We start from the raw sequence: 22,262 nt of genomic DNA, 5'->3' as shown, positions 1-22,262 counted from the left end.
GTAAAAATATTGAGTGGGACTTGAATACCACTGAGAATAAAGCCGTGGCTCCCAGAGGAGAAAAGGCATGGACAATGCTGTGAACACGCCTCCCATGGCGGTGTCCGTCTCCTTGCACTCCTGGGGAATCCCCAGAGAGAAGACACAGCCAGAGCCCAGGGGCTGTCGGGGGCATCTGCCCACCCAGTGATATGTACTGAGCACCTTCTGTGTGCCAGGTGGGGCGGGGGTCTGTAGCAGGGGAAGGGTGTGAATCTTCTCTGTCCCCCACACTGTCTGTGTCCCCACACAGCAAAGAGGCTCCCGAACACCGGGGCCCGGGGCCTGGACGGACGGGCAGACGGGCCGGGCCCCCTCCGAGCAGCAGACTGGGTGGCTTGGGGACCTGCAGGCTGCCCGTGTGCAGGGAGGCAGGGACAGGGGCCAGGACATGAAGGGGGCACCTCACTCCCCTCCCACCAAAAACCTGCAGGCTGCCTGTGTGCAGGGAGGCAGGGATGGGGGCCAGGACATGAAGGGGGCACCTCACTCCCCTCCCACCAAAAACCCAAACATGCTGCCGCGTGGAGACCCCATCAGGTGGTCCCCCACCCCTGCTCCCTGGGCGCTGCCCAGGGAGGTCCGTTCCTGGAGGTTCCATCACTTCTCAGGCAGGGGGGCGGGGCTGAGTTATTTTAGGGGATCTTGCATCCCATATACACACCCAACACCACCGGTGGACCAAACAAATATTACGCTTCACACGTTAACACCTTTCAAACCAAAACAGATGCTGCGCTGTGAATAAAACTCACAGACTTCACGCTCCTCTAAAGCGGGTTCTTGAGGCTAGCTGTGGGTTTTCAGCCATGGACACTAACCCTCCTGTGCAGAAGTGGGGGAGGATGTGGGCATTGGGGTGATGAAAAGGCATGCTCCCCGTACTAGAAAAGCTGGGAAGTGCACATGGAGTGCCCCCTGGCTCCCACCCCTCCCCCCTTGCCCCCTTCCCGGCTGCACCTCCTCCTGCAGGGAGGACAGGGCTGGGGGGCGAGGGGGCCCTAGGGCTCGCCCCTCAGCAGTCTCCAGGGGCCATGTTCCCACTCTGGGACTGGGTGCTTCCGGCCCTTCTGCCCCCAGCAGATCAGGAGCTTCTCGAGGTGACAGGGATGGCGCTGAGTCCCGAGCGGCCAGCACGGGGCCAGGGTGACCTCGAAGGTGGGGGCTGGGCCGAGGGGACTTCCTAGCCACGAGGCCACTGGGCGCTCGGAACAGGGCTAGCTGGGGGGCTGACTTCTTTAACAATTTCATTTTAACTAGTTGAGACTTGAGTAGCCACCCATGGCCAGCGGCCACTGTGCTGGGCAGTGTGACTTCTAGAGGCTTACGGGAAACACAGAATGGAGCCAACGCAGGAGGTGAGCAGATCAGCTGGGAACCCCTCTATCCCCAGCTGGGACAGGGGGTCCCCCGTCCGGTGTGGCCCAGGGATTCACCCCACCGTGGGCACTGAGATCCCCGCAGGGCGGGCACCGAACCAGGGGCTCTGCAAGCCACAGCAACGTAAGGGGTCTTCAGGGGGAGTTTTACCCGCTAGTTTCTGACTCTATATAAACAATGACTTTAGAACTTGAAGCCGTGACCCCTACCCTTGTAAGCAAGAAACCGGCAAAATCCTAAGGACACATACTCTGCGACTGCAAGGTGTGGCCACAAATTCCTTACATCAGCATACCTGGGCTCCATCTCTGCCCTCTTGGATGCCAAATATGCCAGCTGCCCACCGGAGGCCACCGACGGGTGGGCAGCAAGGTGTCCCAGCCTAATAACCACAGACGAGTGAGTGGGGCCACCTGGGACTTTCCAGGGAGCCCAGGGGCCCCAGCGGGCCGGCCTGGGCATGGTCGCCCATGCCGTTGGGGCTACAGCCTTTGGGGTGGCCTGTCACACAGCAGTCATGAAATGAAACACGAATCAGCACACTGATCCCTAGGGCGGCTGCCCCGGGCTGTCAGAGCTTGGGGCCCAGCATGGGCCACCATGGGAGGCAGAACCCAGCCCTCAAGCATTCTCTGGAGGGGGGGCCCACCAGCAGGGTCCGGGGCCCCAGGGAACTGATCTGCCCTTTAAAAAGAGCAGAGGCCTGAGCGGGTGGGAGGGAGGCAGCCTTCGGGAAAGCCCGCGGCCTGCACGGAGCTGGGCTCTGACCCGGCTGGACCCACCCCACTGCAGCCCAAACTCTCCCTGTTGTGCTTCCAGTTCAGGGTTACAAAGCCCTCACCGTGGGTGGGCTTCTTTCTCCCCTCTTACAGGGGAGCAGGCAGACTCAGGGCGACCGAGGATGAGATGGTTGGATGGCGTCACCGATTCGACGGACGTGAACTTGGGCAGACTCCAGGAGACAGTGATGGACAGGAAGGCCTGCCATGCTTTAGTCCACGGGGTCCAAAAAGGCGGACACGACTGAGCGGCTGAACGACAACAGAACAGACTCAGGAGCAAAGATGCTTGTCCGAGTCGCCCGGCCCGACTGCCATCCTCCGGATCCAGCTTCTGGAGGTCCTCACCCTGCGGGCAGTGACACCCTGCAGACGCTCCCCGCCTGGCCCGAGGGGCAGGTGGCAGGAGACGGCCACACCATGCGGGGGGTGCTGACCCAGCGCCCACCGCAGTGAGGATGGCGGCAGGTGGACCCCCAGAAGAGGCCCAGGACGCTGTCAGCAAAGGCTCAGCCTCCAGAGGCACCACTGGGCCCTCCTCCCATGACCGCCCATGGCCACTTGATCACCCAGATGACAGAGCATGGGGGCGCCCGCTGGCGGCCACTTACCACCTGAGAGGGGGCACCAGGGACCTTGGCCTGACCGCTCAGGGCGTGAGCAGAGCCTGCATGCTGCGGGTGCTGGGCCGGCAGGAAGGGAAGCTGTGAGGGGAGGGGACGCCTCACCGCCCAGCGGGAAAGAGACATCCAGGGAAGATCCCATTTCCCAGATAAGGCAACTGAGGCCCAGAGAAGCGCGGTGACTCGCCCAAGGCCTCACATCTTGGCCCGCAGAGAGCGGGCCGCGGGGTCTCAGCTGCTCTCCCCCTGAGCTCAGCAGGCGCAGGAAGGAGTCATCGTGGCCTGTATTCACTGGCATCTACAGGTGCCAGGCCTTCAAGCCCTTTTCTCTTGTCCTCTGTGGGAGGCCATCTTAGGCCCACTCTGTAGATGTAAAACTGAGTACTGAGGCTTGACGAGGTCACACAGCAAGGCAGCGGCATCGAGGACTGGCACTCAGGCTGCCAGACTTCTCCAGGGGCTGACCGCTGTGCCCACACCGCCTCGGTTTCCCCTCTGTGCAAGGAGGCTGTGCGTGGGTTGACCTCTGACCTGCTGTGATGTCATCAGGGAGGCGGGCCTCTCGCCTGGGAAGTCTCAGGGCTGAAAAGGGAAGTGGAGAGCGGCTGTTTCCCCATCTGGCCCGCTCCCCTCCCTGGCCCTGTGCCAGGCAGGTGGTCACCTCCCTTCAACCACTTCCTCCGGAAATTCCCCGGAAGTGCCCCTGTGCCCGCAGTGGGAGCATGAATGCAACCTCATGCCTCGCATCCTCCTGCTAAGACGCCCGGAGCAGAAAGCAGGAGGGACAGCTACTCACACAGGGCTGTGTGGTTTCCCACAGGCCAGCCAGGCTGCCAGCATGTGGACCCCACCACAGCTGTGACCCCCAGGGCCGCCCTCCTCTCCGCCTGTGTGGCCCCACTTCCTGCCTGCCCCCTGCACCCCGTCCTCCATACGAGGTCCCCAGGTGTCCTCTTCCACCCGAGCTCTCATCACCGTGAGGCAGTGTGCCAGACGGTTAAGGGCCTGGGCTTTGGGGTCACGGTGATTCGAGGGCCCTTTGTTCATGGTGTGAACTTGGGCAGGTGGCTGTGACTCCCCGGGCCTTGGTTTTCTCACCTGCAGAATGGGGATCTTAACGGGGCCGACAGGAAGGGGTGACGCAGGTCAGGTTGCCGAGCACAGCGCCTGGGGCGTCTTATCAGATCACGGCGGGGGTGCTGGGAGACCGCGCCTGCCCAGCCCAGCTGGGGGGCCCCCGTTTTCTCTGGGGATCCCGTCCTCCACTCTTAAGTCCATCTTGTATCCATGGACTCCATCCCTAACTTGAGTACTCCGCCCTCTCGCCAAAGCGACTGGCCCAGGCATGAGCCTGTGACCCAAGGCTCCTCTGCGACTTGTCGGAACCGTTTCTGCGGGGATCATTAACAGACTACTGGAAACCTGGAACCGGGGGCCCCCACGAGCAGAGACTGCCTGAGGGTGAAGCTGTGAAAGAAGGGAGAAAGACACCCGTGTCTCTGACACACGCTTTGAGCTGCTGAATCAAACTATACCTGAAGCCCTGTCTGTTTTAGAAATCGAAGGCAAGAAAGCTGCCCTTCCGCTCAAGCCAGCCTGGGTTTTTCATTTGCTTTCATCACTTGCAACCAAAAGAACACTGGTTACTCCAACCTCCCCGCTCACAGACAGCACAGCCCTGGGGCCTCTGGCCCCCCACCTGCCTTTTTGGCCCCGATCCGGCTCTCATCCCGCCCAGGCCCCACGCCGCCCAGCACTGACTGTGGCTGCCCGGGCACACCGACAGACCCCGCCCACCGCCTGCCTTCTCCACCCACCGGGCTCTACACACACTCCGGACCAGGCTCAGACGCTGCTCTGGACCCCTCTCCTAAATACTCCCCTTTCTGCAGGACAAAGCTTCTTCCCGGGTGCCTCAGATGGTGAAGAATCCTCCTGCAGTGCGGGAGACCTGGGTTCGACCCCTGGTCAGGGAACTAGCAGCCACGCGCAGCAACCAACAGTTCACCTGCTACAGCTGGGGCAGCGTTGGCCTGTCAGCCGCTCAGTCGTGTCCGACTCTGCCACCCCATGGACTGCGGCCCGCCAGGCTCCTCTGTCCATGGAATTCTCCAGGCAAGAACACTGGAGTGGGTAGCCATTCCACTTCTCCAGAGGATCTTCCCGACCCAGGGATCGAACCTGGGGTCTCCCATGTTTCAGGCAGATTCTTTACCATCTGAGCTACAGGGAAGATCTCGCAATTAAAGGTCCCGCGTGCCACAAGGAAGATGGAAGACCCTGCGTACCACAGCTGGGATCTGTCACAGCCAAAGGACTATTAAAAATTAAGAAATAACAATATTATAATCACACTGAGAACAGCCGTTTCACTCCACGCAACCACTGACATTCATGGAGTCGCTGCAGCGTCACCACACGTGGACATGCCACGTACAGCGTGATTTAACCCTTGCTTTGGGAAATGCGATCCACAGTTTGCAGAGGAGGAAACTGAGGCTCAGAGAGGCACAGGGGCTGCCCAGGGAGTCACAGACACCCATGTGGGGGCTGGGCGCCGACCCACCACCTCCCTGCCCCTACTCTGGCTTATCTCTGCCAAGTGAACACGCTTTAGGGGTGGCTATGGAACAATAGACCAGTTCCAAATAGGAAAAGGAGTACGTCAAGGCTGTACATTGTCACCCTGCTTATTTAACTTCTATGCAGAGTACATCATGAGAAACGCTGGGCTGGAAGAAGCACAAGCTGGAATCAGGATTGCCAGGAGAAATATCAATAACCTCAGATATGCAGATGACACTGCCCTTATGACAGAAAGTGAAGAGGAACTAAAAAGCCTCTTGATGAAAGTGAAAGAGGAGAGTGAAAAAGTTGGCTTAAAGCTCAACATTCAGAAAATGAAGATCATGGCATCCGGTCCCATCACTTCATGGGAAATAGATGGGGAAACAGTGGAAACAGTGTCAGACTTTATTTTTGGGGGCTCCAAAATCACTGCAGATGGTGATTGCAGCCGTGAAATTAAAAGACGCTTACTCCTTAGAAGGAAAGTTATGACCAACCTAGATAGCATATTCAAAAGCAGAGACATTACTTTGCCAACAAAGGTCCATCTAGTCAAGGCTATGGTTTTTCCAGTGGTCACGTGTGGATGTGAGAGTTGGACTGTGAAGAAGGCTGAGCGCCAAAGAATTGATGCTTTTGAACTGCGGTGTTGGAGAAGACTCTTGAGAGTCCCTTGGACTGCAAGGAGATCCAACCAGTCCATCCTAAAGGAGATCAGCCCTGGGTGTTCATTGGAAGGACTGATGCTAAAGCTGAAATTCCAGTACTTTGGCCACCTCATGCGAAGAGTTGACTCATTGGAAAAGACTCTGATGCTGAAAAGGATTGGGGGCAGGAGGAGAAGGGGATGACAGAGGATGAGATGGCTGGATGGCATCACTGACTCAGCAGATGTGAGTTTTAGTGAACTCTGGGAGTGGACTGGGAGGCCTGGCGTGCTGCGATTCATGGGGTCGCAAAGAGTCGGACATGACTGAGCGACTGAACTGAACTGAACTGAGAAGGGCTTTAAAAATTCGCTGTTGAAGGACTTCCCTGGTGGAACAGTGGATAAGAATCTGCCTGCGAATGCAGGGGACACTGGTCTGATCCCTGTTCCAGGAAGATTCCAGATGCTGTGGAGCAGCTAAGCCCATGAGCCACTGCGACTGAGCCTGCGCTCCGGAGCCCGCGAGCCGCACCCACTGAAGCTGGAGCACCCAGAACCCAAGCTCCGCAACAAGAGAAACCTCGGCACTGAGAAGCCTGCACCCACGCTCCGCAACAAGAGAAACCGCGGCACTGAGAAGCCCGCACCCACGCTCCGCAACAAGAGAAACCGCGGCACTGAGAAGCCCGCACCCGCAGCCAAGAGTAGCCCCCGCCGGCTGCAGGTAGAGAAACCTGCGCAAAGCAACGACGACTCAGCCTGGCCAAAACAAAAAAACAAAAAAACATCACTTTTAAGATTCAGAGCCAAGCTGGTGTCCTGGCTGCTCGGAGCAGGCGGCCGTCCGTAGCCACTGCGGCATGCGGGCCTCTGGGTTCACGAGTCGCCGCCGTGCCCGGCTCTGATGCAGCCGTTTCACAGGCCCTGGGTTTCACGTTGACTGCTTGCTGCTGGTGTGATGGGAGGCCTGGTGGTCAGCCTGCTGCTGGGAAGGTGTTTCAACACACAACTGTTTTGAACGTGGTGACTTCCCCATGCGCCGCGGCCAGGGACAGCCCGCAGTCTCTTGCCGGTAGAGCAGAGGCTGCTGATCCTGGCCGACGGGCGAGGTGCACCTTCTGCCTTTGTGGGGAAAGACGGCTGACTTGGAAAAGACTTGTTTCGATCCAGCAGCCGCTCCTCCTCTGCAAAGAGGGGACGGGGAACCTCCAGGCCGTGGTGTGGCCGGGACGGGGCAACAGAAAGTTATGGGCACACAGTAGGTGCTCACTCAGTGCTCTTTTCCTCCCTGTCCTCATGGCCTGGAAGCCAGGCCACCTTTCACCCACTCGTAGGCCCTGGCACCCCGTCCTTCTCACCCTCAGGGAGCTGTTCTGACCTCTGGGCCCTGGGCAGGTGCCCCAGGAGCCGGGCACAGCCCCCTCGCCCTGCTGCGTGCAGGTTCTGAGCTGGCCTGAGCCCCAGGATGAGCCACAGGGCTCCTGCTCTCTCGCGTCTCACTCCCCAGGTCAACTCCAGGCCCTCAAAGTTTAGCTCAGCTGCCGCCTCCTCCAGGAAGCCTCGGGGGAAGCTGTCTGGATATAAACTCCATCGCTGCTCCTTGGGGCTCCCACAGGCCTTGGAGCTCACCCCCGGTCGGCTCTAACTGCCGGTGTCCTAACTTCCTCTTTCCTGTCCCCTCTGCCCCAGGGCACTGTAAACAACGTGCCAGAAGCAGCGTGAGGCCACCACCGCCTGGCCCTGCAGCTGGCCCATCACGGGGTCGGGCAGCACTCCCCATATGTGCCAGGCACCCACATGGAGAAGGCCAACGCGAAGCCAGCAGAGAGGAAAGCAAAGAGAGAGCGGAAAAGTCCAAATCCTGTCCATAAACTGAACTCCTGGGTCCAGCCATTCCTGAAGCCATTACCCCAGACTTTTCAGTTCCATGAGTTGGAAAAGCCCCTTTTGAGATAAGCCTGTTTGAGCCCAATTTTTCTGCCACCTGCAACGAGAGTGCCTCTACTGGGAAGCCTGGTGAGCTGACCCGAGACACGCACGAGCACATGCCCGAGAAAGCTGCAGAGAGGGGTTCACACGGACGTCTGGGCCCTCAGCCTGCTTCTGCTGCCTGGCCACAACCCAGCGCCCCGCGCAGCCCTCTGGGTGCAGCCCAGGCACTCTGCTCTGCCGGCCTTGGTGTCTCACCGCTGTGCTAGAGGCAGGCGCGGTTACACTGATTTCTGGGCGCTGCTATGCTCATCCATCGAAGGAGGCTGATGACCACTCCTCCACAGACTCTTGGTGAAGGTCAGAGGGCGCCTCAGGGTGGCCTGGCCCACACTCACGGGACTCAGGGAGTGAAGGCAGCGGTGTGGACCCTCCTTCCTGCCTGCACCTGGCCGACGGTCTGCAGATACGCTGCCCAGTGGACCTGGGTCCCAGCCTGGGGGCCACCTGGAGCTCCAGACACAGCGTGCCCACGCCTGGCCGGTCTTCCTGCTATGACTGTGGCCTTGTTTCTGAGCAGGGGTCTGAAGGCCCACATGCTCTGGCTCTCTGACGCTGGGGTTCTACGTAGCCCTGGCTCTTTCCAAACAGAAGGGGTTCCAAACACAATGAGGCCGGCAGGTATCCAGGGGACAGTGTGGGGTGGGGGCCTGGCAGCTCCATGGTCTCTGTGTCCCACCCAGGCCACGCTCCAGGGGAAAGTGAAGTGAAGTGAAAGTTGCTCAGTTGTGTCTGACTCTTTGCCACCCCCATGGACTATACAGTCCATGGAATTCTCCAGGCCAGAATACTGGAGTGGGTAGCCTTGGCCTTCTCCAGGGGATCTTCCCAAGCCAGGGATCGAACCCAGGTCTCCCACATTGCTGGAGGATTCTTTACCAGCTGAGCCACCAGGGAAGCCCAAGAATACTGGAGTGGGTAGCCTATCCCTTTACAGCAGATCTTCCCGACCCAGGAATCGAACGGGGTCTCCTGCATTGCAGGCGGATTCTTTGCCAACTGAGCTATCGGGGAAGCCCTTAGGGGAAAGTGTCACTTGCAAATGAGTGTCCAGGCCCCCGGGGAAAAACTCCCCAAGGGTTCGGACTCTTCAGGGTGTGCAGAGAAGGTACCCTCACCAACCTGAACTTTTCTGGTGACTGCGAAGCAGAGAAAGCAGAGTAGACCAGGCCCGCGTGGGTGGGGTGCAGAGCCAGGGCTGACAGACCCAGACATCTACACAGCGGTGACCCGCTGCCTCAGAGGGTCAGCAGGAAGGAGGGCTGAGCCTGAGGCCCTGTTTTAGCAGAACTGGGCTAAGGAGGTCACATGACAGTGGGGACTCGGTCTGGGGACTTTGGGAACTTTCAGGAGAGGGAACGGCGGGACGTCCCGCACGGTTCCCCACAGCCTGCGCCGCGCAGCTCAGGGCCCCGGGCCCCCACAGGCCGCTCCGCTGTGGCCCTCTGCCCGCCGCCTGCTCTTCCAATCGCCCTCGGTCTACCTACTGCATGATGCTTCAGCTCCGCTCGTCCCTGAACTCTGACACCCATGAGGTGGTCGTGAATTGGGCCTGCCGGCGGCTTTGTGTCAAACGGGCCCCACGCAGCTGTGAAAATAAGCCACATTTGCCCCAGTGGCCGCCCCCCTCCCCTGCCATTCACCCCCTCCTGTGCCTTTTAACCCGGTTTGTTCGACCCTTTCAGACAGAGACGACATAGTGCTTGGCTCACAGTAGGCGCTCAATAAGTGTTTGTGGAATGCTTGGGTTTAGGGACCCACAAGGTCCTGAGAGAGTGTGGAGTGGCAGGGGCCTCAGCTCACGACTCTAGGGCCTGCGGGGCAGGCGAGGATGGGCGGTTCGGGAGGGGAAGCAGCTTGTCCGAGGCTTCCTGAGAGCTAACCACAGCGCCCGCCCAGGGTCCTCCCCGAGAGCCAACCACAGCGCCCACCCAGGCCCTGCTGTCCCGGCCCGGATCACCCCCTCCTGCCTGCCCTCGGGACGTTGATCCTCTGCCAGCCGGTGTCCATCTGCCTGGCCAGGTCCCCCCGCTGTACCTTGGCACCCGACAAAGGCAGGTTGTGCCTGACAAGCTGCGGCCGGAGCCCTGGGCCCTGAGCAGCCTGACCTCTGGGATCCCGCCGCGGCCCCTGGCCCAGGGGGTCAGTGGGCAGCCCTGTGGCTGCGTCAGGGGGAGCCTTTGTCGGCCCTGGCTCAGAGGGCAGCCCTGGATGGAGCTCACCCCTCAGCCGTGCGTCCCCCACCCCAGTGCGGGCTCCAGGGGGCCTGTGGGGTGGAGACCCCCTCCTCAGGACTGGAGTCCAACCGCCTGCAAAGGAAGAAGTGGACCCAGTGATGGGTCATCACGGGAGCACTGACCCCTGCCCCCCGCAGACGGCGGTGCCACGCACTGGGGGCTGGGGTTCGCTCTGGGTCCAAACCCCAGGTCCACCTCACACGCCAGCCTGGGACGCTGCACACACGTTCTCAGGTCACCAGAGGGGATGGCTGCACGGGGCGGGGAATCTCCCCGAGGGCCAGGTGGCCAGTCCCACCTCACCCGGGGATTTCCTGAGGGACTGCACCCGTGCCTCGCCGAGCTGCTGTTGCGCGCACAGAGCAGCCCCCATCAGTGGGACTGTCCCCGGTCCCTCCAGCCTCACGGCTCCACGCTGGACCAGTTCAGAAAAAAGCCACGGTTGTGGGTGGGGCGGGCGGGGCATCCCCGGGGCAGAGCCCACTCAGGACAAAGTGGACCCCAGTGGACTTATGGGTGGACAGGAAACCCAGGTCCCGGAGCCTGGGGACGTCCTCTGCCCCCTTGCCGCAGCCTACGAGTGCCCTGAGCGTGTGTTCCCCAGGGGATGGGGGCTCCACCCACCACACACGGGGCCTCTGGGGCCTCACTTGACTGGGTTGTGAAATGGGCATGGCCCAGAGTCTCTCTCTCTCAGGGGGGGTCGTGGGGCCCCAGGCAGAGAACCCCGGCCTGGGTGAGCTGAGGGGCTCTGGCCATTGCCCCCCTCCAGGCCATGGGGCGGGTCTCACCGCCGGGGAAGCCAGCGAACTTCCCTCCTGCAGCTGTGACCGCCCTTCCGGGCCGCTGTGGGAAACACCAGGGCCACCGACCATGCCACCTTGTCCAGGTGCGGAGAAGCGGGGGCAGAAAACAGTCCCAGGAAGCAGCCCAAAGCCCTGGTGGGGGGGCGCGAGAGGCCCTCCTCCCGGCCGCTGCCCCAGGACGGCCGGTGCCCGCGCGGGTCCCCTGGGTGCCCGAGCCCCTGTCCCTGCCCCCTGGGGCAGGTGGGGGTGTACTCACAGTCCCTGGGGAGAGGGCGGTGGTCTTCCTGCGCCCTGCCTGCGTCTGTGGCCCCGGGGCGCCAGCTGCAGGCCGCCTGCCTCTGTCTGAAGTCCCACTTCCTCCTGGCTCAGCCCGCATCCAGGAAACCACGCCCCGGGCACCCTCGGCCCGGCCGCCCTCAGCCCGGCCGGACACTGCCCTGGGGGTGCTCCGTCCAGGTCTGGGCCGTGCAGGTGGCCGGAGACCAGGCAGGCCCCAGGGGCTCCGCTCAATGAATAATACAGCTTCCTGCTGGCCAGGCTCTCGCGGCCGATCGCATTTCAGGGGCCACTCGAGTTTCCTCGAGGCCGCTTTGTTCAGAAGCGCAGGGGCCCGGCTGGGTCTCCAGCCACTCGGCACTGACCCTCTCGCTGCGGGCCAGCCTGGGCAGGCAGGACAAAGGCAGACGACAGGTGGCCTGGCGGACTCTGCCCTGCTTAGTCTTAAAGCTGCTCTGGCCCACAGGGGACCAGGGGTGGGGCGGTCAGCTGGCCTCCTTGTGGTCGGGTGGGCCCCCCAAGGCCTCCTCGCACTCAGCTCCCGGTCCCCCACCTGCAGAGCCCCTGGCTACCCCCAGTCACTGCCCGGCCCATCCCCCACTCCTGGAGGCCGTGCCCAGATCCCCTCCTCCAGGAGGTCGTCCCCCATGGGGCAGTCTGTCCCCTGGGGCAGCCCCCTGGCCATCTCTGACTGCTCTCGCCAGCCCCCCCAGCCCACACCGTGCCACCCCCCCCAATCTCGTTTCCTCGCGGCAGCCTGCTTGTTTTGACACAGAAAGCACAGTTGCAGCTTTATCCTGCTTCGTGCCCTGCCTTGTCTCAGCCGACTCTGAAGTCCTCGACCTGACCCGGGGCCCTGCAGACGGCACATCCACCCCCAACTCCGTCCCCTCCCACCCTGCTCCCGCTCAGGGCGTTGGCACTTGCTGAGTTTGCTCCTTCCTGCCACTCTCAGCTCTAGGCCACCCCCTAACCCAGGTGTTTCTTTCCTCTGTCTTGTTTTAAAAACAGTTTCGCTGAGATAGAACTCACGTTCCGTAACATTCGCCCATTTAAAGTGTGCTGTTCACAGGCCTTCCCTGGGGGCTCCAGGGCTAGGCTCAGCGCCTCGAGGCTTCAATCCCTGAGAACTAGGAGGGCACATGCCTCGCGGTGCAGCCAAAATGAAAATTCAAAAAATAAAGCAAGCAAGTCAATGCTTTCAGTGTATTTTAGAGTTGTGCAAACATCACCACCATCTGAGGCTGGAATATTTTCATCATCCCAGAAAGAAACACCCGTTAGGCAGTCCCTCTGCGTCCCACCCCAGCCTGGACAAGCGCTCGTGTATTCTTGGATCAGCGGACTCGCCTCCTGTGGACGTTCGTGTAAGTGGAACCAGACACTGTGGCCTTGCGCGACCGGCCCCTGTCCCTCCATCTGCGATTCTCAAGGTTCGTCCATGTCACAGCGTGTACCAGCGTGTCCTCCCTTTTTACGGCTGACAACATTCCGCTGCAGGGATGGACCTGCTCTTCAGCTGAAGGGCACTTGGGGAGGCCTCTCTGGACCACCAGGTCACATGGCCCCTTCTGCCCGGCTGCTCCATCACTCCCCCCAGTCTCACCCTCTTCCCCGAGTCCCTGTCTGAAGACGTCTTCATCTGTTTATTTATCGTTCAGCTCCAGCCCCGTGAGACCCGGCCGTCTGCGTCCTCACTGCTGGGGGCCCAGCACACAGTAGGTGCTCCGGCTTTCCGCACCTGCTGGGGAGGCCTGTGCCCCCCTCTGCCACCTCCCCACTCAGCTCCCTGAGGGTGAGAGCTGCCTCACCAAGAAGGGCCCCCAGTGACCCCACAGGAAACTAACAACGCGAGATCCTCAGGGCCCTGGCGCCTCCTCTGACCCCGGCGGTGGTTGGGGGGGCAGACAGTGTCCCTCCCAGGGTAGACACCAGGCACTGAGTAGGTCTTCAAGTCCTGCACAGAGACTCCGTGGGGGAAATGGGAAGGGGAGGGAAGACGGCAGGGCTGAGGCTCAGGGGCTCTGAAGCCTGAGGGTCTGCGTGAGCTCAGAGGGGCAGCTCAGATCTCCCGCCCCTGCTGCCCAGAGAAGGGGGGTCAGGAGGGGCTGGTGTGTAGGCTGCGAGCCCCCACCCGTGAGGTGTCCACACAGGCCCCGTGCAGGGGCCTTGGACGGCTCACTGTCGGGGACGCTCCCGGGACGCCCCCGGGGCCCGGCTGCCAGCTGCGCCCCAGCACTCCATCCCAGATGCCGGGGGCGGGGTCTGCTCGGCCAGGCTCCTCACCGCCCCATCCTCAGCCTACGCCCCAAAGGGGCTGCCCTGTTCCCCGCCCCCTAACCGGCAGCTCCAACACCCCCCACCTCCACAGCAGCTCAAATGCCCCACTGGCTCCCCCAGGGCAGAAACCGATCTCTCGCTCCCCAAGTAATGCCAGATGCACAAGTGATTTTCCTGCCTGACCTGTGACACACACGCGCATGCACACACACACACCCCCCCCTGCCCCGCCTGCAGGCCCACAGGCTCCGATCCATTTAATCTCAGAACAACCCTAAAAGTCACTTACGAGATAGAACGGGCTGAGCTGCTTCCAGACTCTGCAGTGGCTGGGAGGGTGCCCCGAGTTACGAGCCTGGACTTCCCACACTGTGTCACCGGCCTCCGGTGCTGACGGGGACCCCCTCAGGATTGCCCCAAGAAGCCTGCCCTGCTGGAACCACCCCCCATCTAACAGGCGAGGAATGGGGCCAGAGACGCTCAGCAGCCGGCCAGCGGCTGCGCATCTGACGCCCACCGCCGTGGGCCGGGGGGGCTCTGCACCCCGCTCCCCGGAGTTATGTCCGTCTCGCCCCGAGCCTGGGGGCCCCGCTCAGCGACCTCAGCCCGAGGCCCCGGGACCCTGCCTGCAGCCCCCGAAGCGCTGGCGGGGGGCCAGGCCTGGCTGGGCAGCCTGCTCCCCACACACCTCGCGCTTCTCCAGATGTGAGCTGCCCAGCCAGGGCGACAGGCGCACGAGGCGCGGAATCTGAAGACGCAAGTGGGAAAGTATGCGCGTCCATCGCAGCCCCGCAGTCTGTCCCTGTGGCCGCCGCCCACCCCGCCCGCCTGCTGATTCAGCTCTCCCCCCGCGGCCCGGGGGCTGGGATCCCCCCACCCCAGTGCGGGCTGGCCCCCTCTGTCCGTCTGTCTCTCTCAGGGAATGGTCTTGGCTCTCTTGGGGGCTCCCCAAACAAGTGGGGTGTGGGCCCAGAGACCAGAGCGCGTCTGCTGGAGCCTGAAGCCCCCCGCGGCCCCCCAGCCTCCAGGCCTATCCTCCCAAGTAACCACACAGCGCCCTGTACGTACAGGCACTCAGTGGGGCTTTGGAGCAAACCCAGTGCCAACTGTCGTGCCCACACCCCGCTAGAGCTGGTCCTCTGTCACTGCCGGCCAGCAGTGCCCACAAACACCAGGGGCACTGACCGAGCCCCCCAAGCCCTGGGTGGCTGTGCGATGACCCCCACCTGGAAGACGAGGGACTGAGGGGGGGCCGCTCCTCTCCAGGGGTGAGGCCCTGGCATGAGGCCCTGGCAGGCAGTACCCACCGCAAGGCCTGGGCCCACCGCATCCTGTAAACAAGCCCTGAGTTTTCCCAAGTGCCAGTCCCCGGAAACCACGGGAGAGAACAGGACATAGGAAAACCCCGCTGCGGCCACAGGGAAGGGCGCGCAGGGACTCGCCCTCTGCCTGGCCCGGCCTCCAAGGTGCCCGCCCGGGGAGGTCTGTCCCAGGGGCTGAGGAGGGACAGGCAGCTGCTGACTCACACTGGGGGGAGCTTTCCTCGCTCTGCTCCCACAGCCAGCCGGCCTCCCCACCCAAGAGAAGTCTCAGCCCTCACTGTCTGCCCTCAGCCTGGCCCTGCAATGGCTCTCACCCTCCCGTCCACTCAGGGTGGGGCCCAGGGCTCCCACACACTCTCCCCTAGCAGCACAGACAACCAAGGTCCTTGACACGCTGGCTTCTCACAGTGAGAGAGACCGGGGAGGCTGGCTTTCCCTTTTCCCCTTGGCTGCTGGGAAGCTCAACCATTTTCATCTCCACAAAAGGACCCCAGGATCCTGCACATCTCTCTCCTGCTCTGCTTTTTTTTCCCCTGCCAAGTCATAATATCCTAAACCGTGCTTTCTTGATCCTGACATTTTATTGTTTATTTTATTGTAGGCATTTCATCTAAGTGGTCACAAGTATTTGGGGAAGGAAAGAAGGCAGGAAGGGAGGGAAGAAGCAAGGGAGAGTTTATATAGTTTACATGCCAGGTAATGAGGGTGGGAAGAAAGACGGGGGATCTTCCCACCCCTTATTCTTCCTAAAACCTCCCCTTACAGTAAAAAATATGCCCCAAGGTGTTATCCAAATAGGCGGGGTCTCAAAGTCTTGCCCAACCCCTATAGCCCCAGAGCCCAGCCTTGTCTGAGGTCACACGAGCCCCCTGGCTGCTCCAGCTCTGAGCCCCTTCAGCAGCTGTGGAGGCTGGAACCAAGCCCCGGGGGCGGGGTGGGGCCGGGACAGGCTGGGGAGGGGGGGGAAGCGCCCACGCCCCGGGCCAGCTCTGCTGCGCCGCAGTCTCCACCCCCATCACACCTGGTTCCGGGCACCCTGCAGCTGGCGGAGGGGGGGAGTCAGCTTACCCCGTGCTGGCTGGGAGCCAAGCCCCGCCACTGCTCCCTCCCTCAGCCCTCCCGCTAAGCCTCTAGGATCTGCAGGTGGGAACCTTTGGCTGGAGAGGTGAGGCCGCGTCACCCACCAAGACCAGTGAAACGGCGGCCTGGGGCCCGAGTGCAGGCTCAGCACGGGGGGCCGCACGTGGCCCACGGGGGCAAGCAGTCCTCCGCTGAGTGCTGAGCACATCTCACCCGGGGAGACAGTCAAGGGGGCTGGGGACAGGGCCTGGGGCCCCCACTGCGTCCAGCGTGCTGTGGCAAGTGCCCGCTGGGGAGGCTGCCAGCGACACTGAGCCTGCCTGGCGTCCTGCAGGGCACCCCGGCACCCCAGAGCCCTGGAGGAGGGCGCCGGGGGACCCGTCCTGCCTCCAGCCCTCGGGCTGGGCTGCCCTGGACCTCCCGGAGCCAACAGAAGCGGGCCAGCCGGTGCCCGCTCGCCCCCGCCCGCTGACCACGGCCAGGCTCTGCTGCGTCGACTCGCCCGTCCCCTGGTACCTGAGGGTCCTCACGGAGATGCAGTATTTCCACATGAGGCCCCACACGCCACTGCTGCCCTTCATGCCTGGCGAGTGGGGAGCGGGCAGCCGGGGGCCCACGGTGCTGCCCTCCAGCCCCGGGCGGCTCCGGCCGGGGGGCTGGCTCTCAGGTCACTTCCTTCTCCATGGTGGGAGGGAGACAGAAAAGGCCCGGAGCACGGGGAAGGGACGGCCGTCTCGGACCCCCGCAGGTCCCAGCCTCCCGCCTCGCAAGGCTCCAGCCCCTCCCTGCCGAGCGGGGCTCACACACCCGCACACCGACCCCGCGGCGGCTCCTCCGGCACAACCTCGCTCTCCTCGCCTCCTGCCAGGAGCCGGCGGTGGCCCTGGGCCAGGGGAGCAGTGAGTCACTGGGCGGGCCGGGTGAGGGGCGTCCACCCAGAGCCCTGGGCTGGCCCTCGGTCCAGAGGCCGGCCTGGGACGGGGAGGGAGGTGGGCGGGAGGCGAGGGCGGTTCGCATCCTTCGTCAGCTCCCCAGAGGCCTCAACCCAACACCCGCCCGCCACGGCCCTGCCCACCGCGGCCAGGACGAGGGGGCTGTCTGCCCCGGCTACCAGAGGAAGCCTGGGTGGATGGGGAACAAAGACGCGGCTGGCCACTTCCCCGGGCGCACGGCCACCCGCTCTGGGGGTCTCCGTCTGGCCGGGGTCCACCCCTCGCTGTGAGATGACCCGGGGGTGCCTGGCCCCTCCTTGGCCTCAGTCCCCCAGCCACCCCACCCCAGCCTCACGGAGCCCTGAGCACGGGTCCAGGACTCACTCACTCATTCTCCCGTCTGCCTGACGGAGGCGATTTTATCACCAGCTCTCCTGGCCCCCGTGGGCCAGAGAAGGGACGCAGGGCGGGCTCCCCTCAGCTGCTGTGGGGTCTGGTCGGGTCCCAGCTGTTTCCGGAAGGGACCCCCGCTGGATGGAGTGCCCCGCCCTCGCCCCCTGCCAGCTGCTCCCAGGTCCAGCCCACAGCGGTCAGTGGGGGCTTCCCAGGCGAAGCCCCCAGGGACAGTGACTCACGACTTCTTCCCACCCACAGCCCCCAGGGAGCCCCCAAGAGCAGGTGGGCCCAGATCCCATACACAGCTGCTGTCCAGCGGCCACCGGGGCTCCCATCTCCTCCTCGAGGGACCCGAGACTCAGGGAGGGCCTGCCCACAGAAGGTCAGGGAGGCTGGAGCCAGGCCTGCCCGGGTCTCCGGGTCAAAGCCTTGTTCTGGGCCTGGCCCTGGCCTGTGCAGGATGGGGAATTTTGCTGCGGATTCCAGCCCGATTCCCACAGTGGGGATAGCAGCTGTATGCTCGTCTGGCCCCTACACCAGCAAAGAACTTTCTCTCCGAAAGGAAGCTGGGCTTCGACAGAGGCCACGGCCTCCTGCGGGCCTCAGAACCCAAATTCTCTCTCCTTGGTATCAGACACCACCGCAGCAGGCCCCGACCTGCCGCAGGAGTCTTCCACGGCACTCTGAGGAAGTGGCGGCCCATTCTCTGCTTGAATGCCCTTGGATGCCCCCGGCGACAGGAACCTCACTACCTCTCAAAGTTGGGCATTCCAGCGCCCTAAGGAAACTCTGCCTTGGGGCGAGCCCCCATGCTGCTCCCCACACGGGCTGCGCTTCCTGTGCCACAGCAAGCAAGCTCTCCATTCAGGGGCTTATCTGGTCCATCCTATGGGTGGGAGTTTTCTCAACACCTGTTGTGGGCGCGGCAGAGCCTGTTTACACATCTCGACCCAGCCTTGTGCTCATAGATCCACCCATGAACCATCCACAGACCCAGCCATGCATCCACACGGCCACACACATACCCCCACCTCTGTGCCAACCATCCATCCATCCATCACTGATCCCCTCAGTCACCACCGCCTCAGTTACCACCGCACCCCCAGCCTGGGCGTCCTGCGTCCCCGCAGGGCCAAGAGCTGTGAGAGGCGGCAGCAACGAGCTCCCCTCGTCCTGAACCCTCCGCCCACCCTCCCGGTCAGCCCCTCGCCTCTCACTAGGTCCCCAGGTCTCCATGCTCGATGTGTCGCATCCTTGGCAACTTGGAGCCTTGTCTAGTCCCACCCTGCACCGCTTGGGTGGCCCAGCAGGTCTGGGTCCCTGCGGCTCCCGGGTCCCATGGCCCCAGGCTCTGGGTTCTTATGTCTCCTGGGTTCCCATGTCCCCCAGGTCCTGCCGCCCCAGCTCTGGTGCAGACCTCCAGACCCCCAGCTGGAGGAGCATCTGTCTCGTGCACCTCACACACACGCCCTGTGCCCAGGACCCCTGGGGGGGCCCTCCCCAGCTCCTCTTGTCCTGGAGGACACCCTGTCCCGAGGCGGGGCTTCCCTCCCTCGGCCTTACCGATGAGGAAACTGAGGCCAGGCGACGCCCACGGCTTTCTCAGCGCCCAGGGCATCACATGCTTGGAGGTCTGCTCCTTGGTAAGGATGGGCTGGGGTGGCTGTCTGAGGGTGTGGGGAGCCCCTGGGGTGACCGCACCCGGTGGGCCAAGCCAGGAGCCGTCTCCCATGAGCCTCTTGACGACCTGCCTTTTGAAGCCCCGCAGCCCCAGTCCATGGCCACCACTGGGGTCCAGCCTTGCACTCACCCGACCCTGGCCTTGGGCTGGCGGGGGTAGAAGTTGTCACACAGCAGAGTGCCGGGGGGGGGGGCGCCTGGGGGGTGCGGGGGCCTCCCCACCATTCCCACACTGCCTCATCCTGTCCTCTCTCACGCCGCCCCCATCCCCAAGGGGCGGGTGTCACTGCCCCCATTTTATGGATGAGGAAACTGAGGCTCCAAGTGCCCTGAGGTCTCCTGAATGCTTTCGGTGGCTTGTCCTCGAGTACAGGGGCAGAGGCCTGGTCCACCCCTGACTCCCCTGTCCCCACACTCATCGTCTCTGAGCCTGTTTGCTCCTCTGCAAAACGGATCAGGCCTCCCTCTCCTCTGCGCTGTGATGGGGGATGAGCTGTGTGACCCTGGGCGCGGGACTCAGGCTCTCGGGGCCATCTCCTCTAGGACGGGGCGCGCATGTCTTATCGAGAGCCCCTGGCACGCTGGGCAGTGTGGGTGCCCAGTGACCGCTGTCCGCCTCCCACCCCGTGGACCCGGGGCCACGGGAGGTTGAGGGAAGGGCATGGAAACCTTCACGCCCTCCGTGGTCTCTCTTACCAGTGGCCTGGCCAAAGCCAGGCTCTGCGGAGAGCTGGCCGGCCGGCCGCCCTCAGTCTGTGACTCAGCTGGCCCCCTGGGGGTGAGGTCACTGCCGCTCCGGTGGAGGGAAGGACGCATCTGTTCCCTGGGAGATGCCGACGCCACGGGGAACTGGGCCTGCGGGGGTGTGTGCCCGCTTGTGGGAGGCAGCAGCTGGGTGGGGAGGGCAGTGTGCGAGGAGCAGGTCAGGAACAGGATGGGTGGGGGGCCTTACCTCTGGGGCCCGAGGGAGGGTCTAGGAACCCCAGGCCAGCCTCAGGCCCAGTGGGCTTTGACCCCTCTACGGGCCTGGTGAGGAGCGCCTGTGCTCCTCAGGCTTCGAACACCCCAACTCCCACCTCTGTCTCATTCAGCAAACGGGTGCCCCACCTGCTCCCTGGCGGTGAGCTGGGGTGATCAGCCCCCCGCCCCAGCCGGGCCCCGGCATGGCCTCTACAGCGCTCACTTAGCCAGCCTTCCCCAGCCCACCCAGCATCTTTCCCAACACCCGGCTCCCGCCCCGCGGCTGACCTCGGCCAGGCGGGCAAGGCCTTCTCCCCTGCCACCTTCACGGAGCTTCCTGGTGCCTGCGAGTGGCCCCCACTCCAGCCATACCCCAAGGCCCACCCACCCTGGGCCGGGAACTCTGCACCCTTGGGCTGCAGGCAGAGCCTCCACTCTGATCAGGGCCAGGGGCTGATTCCCCAGGGCCCTGTTTCCCGTGAGTGAGGACAGGGGGAGACCCCGGCAGGGGTTCAATGCCCCGTCTCTGCAGGCACGGGGCGTGGTGGGCACCTCTGCCCACAGCTCTCTCTTTCTGGATTCATGTAACGGCTCCGCCCACCACCTCAGGCCCAAGTAAGCGCCCCCCACCCCCCAACCACTGCCAGCACGGGGGCCAGGCTTCCCCCTGCAACCTCCCTGAACCTGGCCCCCCACTGCTCACGGCCCAGCACACTGCAGCAACCCCAGCGAACCCCTTGTTTCTGCCAGGACTTGATACGCTGCCCTTCCAGGCGCAACTCACAGGCCACCGCCTCCAGGAAGCCAGTTATTTGTGTGTTTGCTCCATCCACGTGACACGCTTTGATCACCAGATGCCATGTGGGGACTTGGGGAGCCTCGCAGAGTGGCAGGCTCTCTGGTGGGAGTGCCGACCAGCACCAAGGAAGAAGTAAATTCAGATGCCTTCCGGCAGTGGCGGGGGCTGGCCGAAGAGGAATGACCGGCCCTGGCCCACCTCTCCCACTTCCTTCCCCCGTCCCCTGAGCCAACTGCGGCCTCTCTCACCCTGCGGTCCGGTGTCTGTGGTCCCGAGTCCGCGGTCTCTGCTCGGAGAGCCCGCGGGGGCAGGGAGGATGTCCACACAGCTCTGCGCTTCGCACATCACCGAGTCGGCCCCACGTCAACCACCCAAGTCGCGTCCTCACCCCGCCCGTTTGCTACAGACGCACGAGGGTTCCGACACCTGGGCGGGACGACACCCAAGCCCCGCGCCACCGGCCTGACCCACGGCTGGGCGCGCACAGGCTGAGAGTGAGGTGAGCACAGCCCCGCCTTCTGTCTCTGCAGCCTCTCCCAGCGAGGCCTGGAGCAGCGCCCCGCATGCAGCGGGCTGAAAATCAAGCCACCTCCAGTCCCCTGACCGTCCTGCACCTCCCCAGCAGCGGGTGCCCTGCAGGGAGGGCGCCCTGGATGCGTCTATTTCCCAGATGGGAAAGTGGAGGTCCAAGGCTGCTCCGTGGGCCGGGGCAACTGGGAACCTGAGTTCTGCCTTCTCCTCCTGGGCCCTAGGGGGTCGCTTGGGGGCAGCCAGAGAAGAACTTCACCAAGACCATGGTTTTGGGTGGGGAGGGGCACAGAGGCCAGCATGCAAGCCCCGCCTGTGTGTGCAGGGCCTTGCCCTGTCTACCATGCACACAGCAGGCTGGAGGGGATGAGCGCAGAGCCAGGAGCCACTGTGGGGCCCAGGGGGCGGCTCCGGTTGCAGGAACGTGTGATGGATTCTACAGCCATTCACCCCCCAGAGCGGCAGGGATGGCTGCTGGTCAGATGGGGGGGAGGTGGCACAGGCCTGACGGGGGCTGAACCACGGGCAGATTGACGTCCCGTCCACAGACAGTGGACATGGGACAGCGCGGGGGAGCAGGCAGGGGCGATTGGTGGGACAGGGTGGGGAGGACCACACTCCGTCCAAAGGGAAAACTGTTGCTCTGTAGGAACGAGGGTTCTGGATTTTCACTAGTCAGAAATCCAGATTTTTTTCATAAAGACTTTTGGATTTTAGATGTTGCCAATAAGTTCAAATCTAAAAGGCCATGTGGGCTATTTCAGTGAAGTGAAGTGAAAGTCGCTCAGTTGTGTCCGACTCTTTGCGACCCCATGGACCATACAGTCCATGGATTCTCCAGGCCAGAATACTGGAGTAGGTAGCCTCTCCCTTCTCCAGGGGATCTTCCCAACCGGGGATTGAACCCAGGTCTCCCGCATTGCAGGCAGATTCTTTACC

General features: G+C 63.1%; 1 protein-coding gene across 3 annotated transcripts in view; it reads right to left on the bottom strand.

The window, feature by feature from the left end:
* IQSEC1 (IQ motif and Sec7 domain ArfGEF 1) overlaps nucleotides 1-22,262 on the bottom strand; it is a 143,856-nt gene that overhangs the window by 81,801 nt on the left and 39,793 nt on the right. The window contains exon 1 of one of the 3 annotated variants that reach the window (XM_025272447.3): nucleotides 16,545-16,893. The exons of 1 other annotated variant lie outside the window; for it this stretch is intronic. In XM_025272447.3, the coding sequence (XP_025128232.3) occupies nucleotides 16,545-16,609 (65 nt within the window). In that variant the 5' untranslated portion in view covers nucleotides 16,610-16,893. Of the gene's footprint in view, nucleotides 1-11,326; nucleotides 11,471-16,544; nucleotides 16,894-22,262 lie in introns of those variants that run through there. One more of the 3 variants, XM_025272450.3, reaches the window with a different exon arrangement.

Source organism: Bubalus bubalis, chromosome 21 (genome assembly GCF_019923935.1).
Source record: "Bubalus bubalis isolate 160015118507 breed Murrah chromosome 21, NDDB_SH_1, whole genome shotgun sequence".
NCBI classification, from domain to species: domain Eukaryota; kingdom Metazoa; phylum Chordata; class Mammalia; order Artiodactyla; family Bovidae; genus Bubalus; species Bubalus bubalis.
Note: the sequence above shows the minus strand (reverse complement) of the source record. Positions and strands in the feature narration are given on the sequence as shown.